Source organism: Macrobrachium nipponense, chromosome 24, assembly GCF_015104395.2.
Source record: "Macrobrachium nipponense isolate FS-2020 chromosome 24, ASM1510439v2, whole genome shotgun sequence".
NCBI classification, from domain to species: domain Eukaryota; kingdom Metazoa; phylum Arthropoda; class Malacostraca; order Decapoda; family Palaemonidae; genus Macrobrachium; species Macrobrachium nipponense.
This window is the reverse complement of record NC_061091.1, coordinates 74,376,668-74,388,213: the sequence shown is the minus strand read 5'-3', so window position 1 is coordinate 74,388,213 and position 11,546 is coordinate 74,376,668. Positions and strand designations below refer to the sequence as shown.

The 11,546-nt window shown below is 37.4% G+C and overlaps 1 protein-coding gene and 1 pseudogene across 3 annotated transcripts in view; one reads left to right on the top strand and one right to left on the bottom strand.

The window, feature by feature from the left end:
- The window catches only part of LOC135205795 (uncharacterized), a 95,554-nt pseudogene extending 94,350 nt beyond the window's left edge, over positions 1 to 1,204 (top strand).
- A 796-nt stretch (positions 1,205 to 2,000) lies between these two features.
- The window catches only part of LOC135205794 (uncharacterized), a 41,966-nt gene continuing 32,420 nt past the window's right edge, over positions 2,001 to 11,546 (bottom strand). For all 3 annotated transcript variants that reach the window (XM_064236948.1, XM_064236946.1, XM_064236949.1), the window contains exons 10-11: positions 6,970 to 8,916; positions 2,001 to 5,268 (exon numbers count right to left, since the gene is read on the bottom strand). In XM_064236948.1, the coding sequence (XP_064093018.1) occupies positions 4,750 to 5,268; positions 6,970 to 8,916 (2,466 nt within the window). In that variant the 3' untranslated portion in view covers positions 2,001 to 4,749. The remainder of the gene's footprint in view (positions 5,269 to 6,969; positions 8,917 to 11,546) is intronic.

Below are 11,546 nucleotides of genomic sequence, written 5' to 3'. Positions count from 1 at the left end.
TGGAAAACTTACAGACCATTCGCACTTGACAAGTACGACTCTCATTTGTGTTCCAATACAACCATTATTGTGGATGTCTGGGCAGCAGCTTACTATTCTCACCTGTGGTCCCGTATGGTGGCTGCCGATGCCTTTGAGGCCTTTCGGGAATCAGAAGACGTCTCGGAGACTGGCGCAAGGTTGGTTGGAACGGCTGCTACTACAAAGTCATATAATATGAATAAAATATTCAAGATTAGAGTGATTCAGGGAATCACAGTTTGCCCAGTTTTTAAAAATTCAGACTTTTTCTTATAAGCAAAGATAAGTAAAGAGGTTAAGATAGAAACCAAAGATAAGGAGAGAAAAGAAATTAAGGGATTACAATAAGCCAAACTTGAACAATCCAGTGTAAATTTAGTATATAGTTTTAGTTAGAATTTTGGGAAATAAATTTACAGGTTCTTAAAATATAAATTATATATATTGATGTTAACCAGTGAAAGTTGGATCTGTACAGATTTTAAATGTATACAGACTCAGTTTTTATTGGTTAACATTAATATAAGCTGGAGTGTGAATCTGATTCTACCAAAACCCTAAAAATAATCTTGGCCAACTTTGCTATTAGGGCTGTTCATCAAAATCACTTCAGTTAGTTAAAAAGTGCTGGGCTACAAACATGATCTAATTTAGTATAAAATTTCAGTACCAATAATGCCCCCAGGGAAATAGCCATGATCTTGTAGAACCTGCATGTCTGCTGGTAGAAGCAGAACAGAAAGGGCAAGAAACATGTCAGACAGTAAGGACAGCAGGTAGAGACAAAGCAATAGGCACAGCAATAGAGGGAACTTAAAGCTAGACTTTGTGGTGTAATATGGTGCCATTTATAGAAATTTGCTTTTAGTGTAGTTGAAATGAAATAGCTTTATGTTAATACTGGTGCCTTCCTTCCAGATTCCGAGAAACTTTCTTGTCTTTAGGCGGTGGATGTCATCCAGGTGAAGTTTTCCGAAGGTTCCGAGGACGTGATCCCTCCCCTGATGCTCTTCATACCCTTCATGGACTGAACAATTAGGTCATTGTAATTTCTTTTAGTTCGCTGTATAATAGAAGTAAATTTTGTTTATACAATGATATATATTTATTGTTGACTCAGACGAGTATGTTTATATTTTTGTCTAGTGCTTTAATGTAAGGTAAATAAAATTCTTGTACAGAACATTATTATCATAATCCTTGCTGAGAGATTTAGCTATATCAGATCAAGCTATTTTGACAATATATGAGTCACTGAATCTCACCATAGTTAATAAACTGCCTAACACCACACAGGAGCTCCTCCAGGACCTTACTGTAAAAGGTAGGTACGTGTATTGGGTGTTTGAGCCAGAAAGCTTCTGACTGTCAAACTTCACCTGAAAGGGTATGGAACTCACTAAAGGGGCTCAATAAGATTATGCAGTACCAAAGTCTAGTGTCAATTTAGAGGTTTTACCAAGCCATAAAAGGATATGGCAAAGTGATGAAAAGGTTGGAAATGCTCTTGACATTCCCAGGGTCCAAGGTGTATTGAACAAAGACTGCAGTCAAAGCAGAGTGATAATTTTTAATGGCAAAGCGAACGCTCTGATGTTTCTTAGCTAAACATAGAAGTCTGTTAGGGCTGAAATAGAGGGCTTAGGGGATGAGAACACTATTTGCTGCACCAAGCCACAAGTATAGCCTACTTTGCCTAGTAAAGGTGTAGTAGTGATAAGATTTGTAGTTGTGTATACTGAAGCATTATGAACCCATAGGATTGGGTAAGTATGCAGAAGCAGAAGATTCAAGGAGGTTATCCAAACACTGTCAAAGCAGTAGGTACGTACAGCAATGGGATGTGGCAAGCCTGCAGCAGAAGCAAGAACAAAGTAGCAGCACCTCCATACATTTTTTAAAGTTAAGGCTATTTATGATTGATGGGTGTACAGTTACAAATATTTACAATTTTTTTCATGGGTGAAAGAAAAGCAATATGGGCTCCATTAAAATTGGTATTCGAAGTACATTCTCTTTAGTCAACTGATTTCATAGATGGTTCTGCAAACATGGTAATTCATACAAATATTTTAAAATATATTTTGTAGATACAAACCACTGGCTTAATATTAGTTTATTATTTCAGTACTCAAAAGGACAGGCTAACTTACAGTATAAGTAAGACTGCAGCAACTGCTCTCCTATGAAGACTTATCCTGACCAGTGGGATATGACCATTGCACTATCTTATAGCTAGTTTTATGCTTTCCTGTCAAGTTTACTCTACTCACAGACTGTCAGGTAGGGATGGAAGACCTTGGAAATGAAGCAACCATCTGTATCTACTGAACAAAATTTACATTTAAATATTTTTTTGAATCATGCCAAAGATGGTGAGACTGACAAGTTTCTTCTACCATCAAATTCACAAGTAATTTTTCAAGGAAAATTAAATTAAACCCATCACTCATTTTCTCATTACCCAAGTTTCTCATCTGGTCTAGAAAACCACACAGGTCAAACTGCTAAATCTACCCTTAAAAAAATGGGTGTAAATTTTAAGTGCTGTAAAATCTTTTCTATATCTCTGTTATCAAAGCTTTAATGTTAGAATTATCCCTGTTTGGAATACTGTTTTTATAATTGGAGCTACTCTTGCAATCCAATTAATAAGACTCAATGGCACAAGGTGGATTTGAAAGTTAGGCAACTAAGTGAGAAAAGACCAAAAGAGAATTTTAAAAATTACAAGACGAAGCAACCTCTCCCTACCCTTGGAAATGTGAGATTTCACCGCACTCATTTTTGCTCTGACCTTTAGCTTCAGTGGTCTGGCAATTTGATAAACAAAAAACCTGATGCGTTGCAAAATCTTAAAACTTCAAGACTAATAGCAATGCCAGAATTTTTAACCCAAAAACATAAAATGTAGAATTTAAAAAAAAAGTAGCCTATCAAAAATTCATGATAGTAATGTCACTGATAACTAATACCTTCTATGCTGAGGCGCTACTGCATTAATATTCACATTACTAATATTGTCATACATAACTTAAATGAGGTAACTGAGTAACATTTCTAGTCTCATAGGGCTTGCCCAAAGAATTCCTTTTTATATGAAGTGATAACTGGAGCAAAAGAACATTAAAAGAGGGTGAACAGCTGGGGTGAAATTTAGACAAGGTGAAAATTGTAGCACAGGAAGGTTGAAAGACATTGCACAGCTGGGGTGAAGAGTCCACAAAGGACAGATGAAAAATTAAAGGCAAAAAGCTATGCACTCAGGGCAGCAGGAACACTCGAAAGAACCTGCAGCACCGTCTACAGTGTGCTACACACAATAAACAGAAAGTAGTATCCCTCACAGGTTGAGAGTACCTTACCTTGCAAAAACTTGATATCTAACATTTCTAGGCCATGCAAAGGCATTTCACGTACTATGGTATGACTACTACAGCACAGAAAATACAAAACTTTACCCCTAACCAATATATATTGGAATTTACTTCATGACAAACAAGATCATAAGAAATTCAAAACTAAAATGACATTAGTAGAGCATTGTACAATATAATATGGATCAGATGTGTTCACTTAATATCATGGGCAGGTAGAATAAGAGATAAATGATAAAGGCGCTACAAGACGAGTATAGGTAATCCCATGCACACACCTCACCCTTGCTGCTGCTCCTGAACACTTTTTTTTACATTGCATTCATAATTTGGCACATCTTGATTTCAATATTTATGACAGAAATGTTCAACTACCTACAACACTTCCACTGCTGAAACATGGTAACACTCAGATACATAAACACAAACTTACAACAGATTACGTGTACAGAAAATGTGAGGCAATCACATTTACGGAAGGCGGCTCCCATCATGAATATCATCAAGAAAGACGAAGTACTTAATAAGAAAGTATAGTACTATAATGCTATAAATACTTGCATAAATAAAGTGGCTATTCATAACATTAGCTACAAAACTTTGAAGATAGAAAATGAAAAGGGAAATTCATAAATAATAATGACAGAATAAAATTACAGTAGCTCACCGATATAATGGATTGCAGTACGTATGTATATCGTACTTCCAGATATATCAGTGTGAAATGGAAATATTATTTTGAGGGTTTTCGCCTCTGGATCGAGCGCCAAACTGTTTATTAATTTACATTGCTTTCAACTCTAAAAATTATGCTAAACCTTTTACTGTCCTGCAGTTTATGTTAATAATTAGGCTTTTATGTTACTTTACAGGTAACATAACATACGACGACCGTTTATATTCTGTAATACAGTAACAATATAATAACACTTCTTGCAATATTAGATATAGAAAAGATAACCTTTATTTAAATTATCATTATAATAAATATATAGTTGCACTGTTTAAATTTTGCAAATGACTACTTCTTGGTATGTATGTATATATATGATATAACAGAGTTTCTTTCATAACAGTGTAGACTTGGACACTTTAATATGTTATGTCAGTGAGCTACTGTATTATATATGGCATTGCAAAAAATATTATGAGCATGATATGTAACAGTAGTAGGTAAGGAAATGAGTGCTTTGCCTTTGCTTGAAAGGCATTACTATCCTCTTGGAAATGTTTCTTGTCTTCCTACATAAATTCCAGGCTGGCCTGCCTCTCAAGTACTGAAATAATAAACTACATAAGGCAAAGATTTGTACTTTGTACAAATAGAAAACATGTACAACATGCAAATTACCTAAGTAGGTATTAGGTATACTTCACAAACAGGATCTACTCTACCATTAGCACCTGATTCAGCTCCAACATTAAGGTCTAAATGGGAAGGTAAATCACTGGAGAAATCATTTGAGCTCTGCCTATCACTTTCAAGTACTTGGACTGTATAAGGTGGGTCGGCTGCACTGAATTCCACTGACTCCAGTGTCTGGAGAGAACAAGTTTCAACCCCTAAGGATTCAAGGTCATGGTGGTTATCGGTAACAAGATCTGCTTGAGAGGGATCAATATTCAAATTTATGGTTGCGAGGTCTTCCCTTAATGCCTCCGGTTCATGCCACATTATGTCGGTGGGATTTTTATCAATATCAAGGTGGGGAATACCACTCATCTCTTTCTTTTTGTTGACTCTCTTGTTTCCACGATGCTGGCCCAGTAAATCCTTGAGGTACTGAGTTAAAGCCAAGGGCATTGGAGCATCCGATGATTCTATTTTTGGTGGGTTGAGAGAACCGTGCGTAACATGATGAGCTCGTATCTGTACAAAGAAATTTACATGGTTATTTTTTGCACATTACATGAACTTTTAACACAACAAGCAAATAAAGTAATGTTCCTACAGCTGTTATAAAATTCACATTACACTAGTTCACAGATATTTTCTAGTAGTAGGGTATTATACTTCAAAACAATCAGACAATAACGACAATCTTACAACAAAGCATTGATCTAATATACCACAAAATTCAAGCCTAGAAATTCCAGCACTGAACCTAGCAGTAGTGTAAAATCCATAATCAGGTCAAATTAAATATACAGTCTCTAAAATAAATGAAAATGAAAATCCAGATCTGGCTGTATACCATGAATGGTGAGCTAGCATTGATAGAATGGCTGTATGACAGCTCAATACAATTCTCAAGACAAAGTTCTTTCACCTGGTGGTGAAGAGCTGCAGTAACTATAACACTGAGGGAGAGGAATCTCAAAAAAAGCCAGAGTGCAACAGTTCAGATATATGGAAGTGAAAATAATAAGTACAAAGAATGTGGATACAAAGTGGATTTAAGGATACATAAACCATACTAGTACATATACGGAATGTTAAGTTTACAAGCGTCTGTTCATGTCTGGTAATGTAAACTCTCTGTTAATTGAAGTACTGATGATACATTTCAATATGGCTGGCTATTACATTTTAAATCTGAATTCAAGAAGGTGCATACTATTCATAAATATTATTTTAATAAGTTAGAGTGTTTGGTAGGTTTTCTAATATCTAAAATTTATTAAACCTGTACTCTTATGTATCTTTCGTGTATGTCTATGTAAATGTAAGTCCTGATCCAGATTAATCTTAAAGCCATCTGCAAGTGTTCTTAGAGTTAGCTTCCTGTTTTTTCATGAAGATATTGTCAATCTACTGTCCATAATCTTTGGTTTTCTGTTCTAGGAAGGTCCTCTCTTCACCAGTAGCCATGTATATATTTGCAAAAGAGACCCTTATATGTATATTTACTCCAATACTTTTATGACAGTTTTCTTATATAAAATTTTAACTAAAAATTGTCTTAACAGTATTCATGAGTTTTCACAAGATTCTTCAAATCATCAGTTTTTTTTTTTCACTTCTCTTAAGTGTGCTAAGTGAAAACAAGAAAGCAACTCACAACAATGACTAAGAAATAACAATAATTTAATACTTGTCATCTAATATAAAAACCGTCTAAAGGGACACTGAGGCGACAAAGATGAAACAAGGATAACCATTAGCATAACCAAAATAAGGATTAAACTATTTAAAAGCAAAAAGTAAGATTAAATTATTAATCCTGAAATGAAGAAAGCTATTTGGGAATTCAGCTCAACTGTTAACAGCTCTGCAGACATGAAAAGAGAGTTAACACTTAACCAAGCAAAGGATCCAAGGGGTGTATGTACAAGGGACCTCTTGTGCTTCTTGTCTGTTTGGAAAATAAGACTAGTGTCATGGGCATTAGGAGAACAAACATGGGCTGTACGTCAGTAATGGGTTAACCGTAAAACACCCAGTTCCTCCTCCGATTAAAATGAAAATGTAATTTCACCCAAGCAATACAAAATTTTATATAGGTAGCCACTTTGAACTCAAAGTGAGCTGCTATGGCATTTAGGCATTAAAGCACCCTGACATTTAGGACCTTATACTCAGCTCCACACTTTTAGCAGCAAAAGAATAAGAAAAAACTGTGTGACCTACCTCAGTTTGTCCTATAGCTGTAAATGCACAATAGCCACACTTGTATGGTTTGTAGCTATAATGGCTACAGAGATGTCTTCTTATGGAAGGAGTGTGATTTTTCATAACCTTACAACATATTGGACACTGAAACAATTTAATTTTGTGGGATGATCTTCCTGATGAAGTGGAATTTTTTTTGCTTTCTCTTTTAATATCTTTATTTCGGTTGTCATGTTCTGATGTCTTTGTACTTTTCAGCAAACTTGGATAAATTTCACCATTCTCTGATAAAGAGTTTTCACCTTCAAGTATATGTTTAGATGCAGAAACGTCACTGGTGTTGCTCGAAAGAGAGTGATGTGTCGCATCACTTACTTTTGCAGAATCTGGTGACAGCTTCAAGATGACGCAAGGTTTGCTCGGATGGCAAAATGCATTGTGTACACGAATCTTACTTTTTTCAATTGATCTATATAAACAATAACCACACCTGAATGGTTTGATATTGAAGTGCTTTTTGGCGTGCTTGTAAAATGCACGGTACTTCGTTGTGACCCCACACTCCGCACACATAACAAGTCCACCTTTTTTCTTTATCATCATTGTCCGAACCTTTTCAGAAGAAAAATAATCACTGTTACTGTAATCTAGACATAATAAGTCCCGCGTCATGACTCCAGGAGGAGCAGAAATACGATTGCTAACACGCTGATTGAGAGAATCCGAAAGAAAAGTGATGTGATTGTGAAGTGTATTTTCAAGCCCCTCCGGTGGCAAGTCTGAAGATTTCTCTATAGTGAATGAAATTCCATCAAGGCTCTCACCACTCACTTTAACACACTTCTCACTGGATTTCACTAACTGGACAGGGTTTGGTTTTGAAGATTCCTCAGGGTTGCAAAAGGTCTTCCTCCTATCACTTAACTGCACTTCAAAGTCAGAAACTATTAAATTAAGTGGACTGTCTTCATGGTCACTGATTGTACAAATCTTTTCGTTAAAAACACAGCCGTCTTCCAGTCGCTCTGTAGAGTTATGAGTTATGAGTTCTCTCGGTGTGTAACTCTCATTTGCATAGAGATTAATAACAACTGCTTCAAACACAGAATTGGGAAAACTATCTGCAGAAGGATCTATAACATAAGAAGAACTAAAATCAATTGTTGACAAAGTTCTGTCGTTATCACAATGTATTTGCATATGTGAGGGATTTCCTTCTTCAAAAATATCTTCCTTCTCTTTTAAAGGCGCTATGGAACTTTCAGTATTACCCCTAAAAGTTTTAACTTTGATGGTATGAATCATCTGATGCTGTGCAGACGAATATCCCTCAGGGAGGTTTCTCACATTCTCTAACTCTGGGAAACATTTTTCAACTTTACTTGTTGCACATTCTTGAGTGTGTATAAATGAACTACCTTTTACAACTGGCCCCAATAATGGTGAAATGTTTATAGTATCTTTCTTTGAATTCTCTAAAGGTATTTGACATTCATCATCTAAAGGTTTTTCTATATTTTTCTTGCAATCATCCCTGGAATACACTGAGAAACAACTCGCAGAATCATTTTGATTTATTACTGGCTTTTCAGTGCAGTCATCCTTATTCTTCCCAGAGGAAAGGACTAAGCACTGGTAGACTGTAGAATCTTTGGTTTGGTACAGGTCACTTCCATCACTATTTTCAGCAGCTTTATTCTCCGAGTATTTTTTGTCTCCGTCTTTAAATTGGATTTGAGAATCTGAGGACTCTTTCAACGTATTACTTTTACTTAGTTCTTCACTCTGCACTTCAACCTTGATATTCAAGCTTAAATCATTTGACGATTGAGAGGCAAGATTGTTTGCTCCCTTCTCAACAACCTGGCAAGACTCATCCCATTCCACAGCTTCTTTTTTTATCCTTTTGGCATAACGGTACGGTGCCTTGAAATCCTGACCGTTCTCTACCAGAATGTCTTTCCCCTGAAATAAGAATAAGAGACAACATCAGTTATCTCAATCACAACAACTGACTATCTCACAGAAAATAATGGTGAGTCAAATATTAAAGAAAAATGCTCATCAACATATCCATTACATATGCTAATCAAAAGATTATTATGCCAAGCCTACATTACACTAGGTCAGAGCCTATGAAGGATTAAATATTATGATTGGTAGCATACATCAACATTCACTGTACTATCTTGTTTCCAGTCAGTACAAAAGTACACAGCTTTATTATTTCATACTAATTGCTCATTACAAACTCACAAAATAACAAATAACCTTATTTCCGTATATGTAACTCTCCAGTTGCATCTACCTGTAAAAACTAGACCCTAATGTGCTTGCCCTAACCATGCTCTAGCACCTTCCAAAACTTGAAATTAAAGCAGCAGATGACAGCAGTAGTATCATTTCTACGAGACACTGGGAAGGAGATTTCTGTAGAGGGGGATGCTCTGCCCAGGCAAGAAGATGACTTAGGTGTGGGGGCCTGAGGTGGCATAATGGATGGGGAAGCCACATAAACTACAGTCAACCCCCGTATTCACGGACTCCAGATTTACAGACTCACGTATTTGCGGATTCTTCTACAGGCCTTATTTGCAGGAAATTCGCCTCATCTACAAATTACCGTATTTTCTTATCAATTTTATCATAAAATGCACTATTAAAAAAACAGGTCTAAAAATTGTTAGTGGGTTTTTCTTATGTTTTAACTAACAAAAATGATATTGTTATGATACAATAAAGTTTGTTCATACTTACCTGGCAAATATATATATAGCTGTATTCTCCGAAGTCCGACAGAATTTCAAAACTCCCGGCACACGCAGTGGTCGGCTAGGTGGTTAGTACCCATTCCCGCCACTGGGAGGCGGGTGTCAGGAACCATTCCCATCTTCTATTCAGATTTTCTAATGCCACTGTCCCCGAGGGGAGGTTGGGCGGGTACTTGATTATATATATCTGCCAGGTAAGTATGAACAAACTTTATTGTATCATAACAATATCATTTTGTTCATGACACTTACCTGTCAGATATATATATAGCTGATTCCCACCATTGGAGGTGGGGAGGGACAGAATAAAAGGATTTTGGGAAACATTTCACATACAGATGATAAGACATCTTGGTTCCTTACCTGTTAGCATAGCTGACTTCGTGATTACTGTCACCCAAGTCTGCTTTTGCTTTACTAGAGTCTCCAGCAAGGACGTGACCTGTATAGCTGGTGAGTTCTAGATGATCTGACAACGGGGGCGTGACCACAATGTGTCTAGACCATATTGACCATACCATGAGGGCTAAGAAGTAAAATAAATATCACCACCTGACCAACCTAGCCAAAGTTAAGGTGTTTTAACTAAGGCTTAAGAGTTAAGAAGTCCTCCCTTGGCGGCGACTCAACAACTAAAATTAAGAGCTCTTCCTAAATATTTTCTACAGGATAGGACGAGTGGTACTTCTTGCCCCCAAGATTGTGTCTGCGGACACGTATGGCCCTAGCGAGCAGCAGATCTCATATGACGTCTTCACATCTCTCAGGGAGTGTGAAGCGAGCACAGAGTTGCTTCGCTAAAACGCGGTACTCAGGATGTAACTGAGTGCCATGCTCTGTTGAAATGCTTCCGAGGCCGCGCCCTCACCTCGTGAGCATTTACTTTAAAAGGTTTCAAATCTTTGTTCAAACATGACGAATGAGCCTCTTAGAAAGACTCCTTAAAAATAACGCCAGGGCGTTCTTCGACATGGGCAAGTCTGGTCTTTTTACGGAACACCGCAGATTGTCCTAATACCTCGACTTTCTTTAGTTTTATCAAGATAAAACTTGAGAGCCCCGACAGGGCACAGGACTCTCTGTGGCTCTTGCCCAATAATTTGTGCCATCCCCTTGATCTCCAGGCCTCTGGGCCAAGGGTTAGACGGGTTTTCGTTCTAAGCAAGAACGGAAGGCTTAGAGGACACCGAATTATGTCCTCTAAAGCCAAAACTCTGAGGATGGCTAAAACCTCACAACCCTCTTTGCCGTAGCTAGAGTGGTTAAAAAGAGTTACCTTTCTGGTCACGTGTATTAAGTTTGCAGAAAGGAGAGGTTCGAAATGCTTTGACATCAGGAACTTCAGACTACGTCTAAGTTCCATGCCAGAAGTTTTGATCTAGACCATTTCAAGATTTCCACAGACCTCAAAGATCATGAAGGGCTTTGTTGTTTGACAGATCCGAATCTCTGAGCCTAGAGGCCGTCAACAACATATTTCCGTATTCTACAATCGTAGGGACTGCTAGCTTATCCCATACTTCAGATGGAAAGGGAAGACGGTAAAGTAATTCACAGAGGTCGAGGTGGAGGAAGTCATTCTTCCTGCACTATCTCCAGAAACGGCCTACTCCGATTGGTACACTGCAAAATATGCAGCACTGCTTTGCTTTGGCAATGAGACTTGCAATTAATCTTGAAGATCCTCTCGCTTCTTGACAGTCTGAACGCATTCAGACTCAGAGCGGAGAGGTTTTTAGGTACCTCTCGAAGTGAGGCTGTTAGAGTAGACCGATTCTCTCGGGAAGGGTCCTTGGAAAGTGCTCTTTGAAGGACGTGACCTCT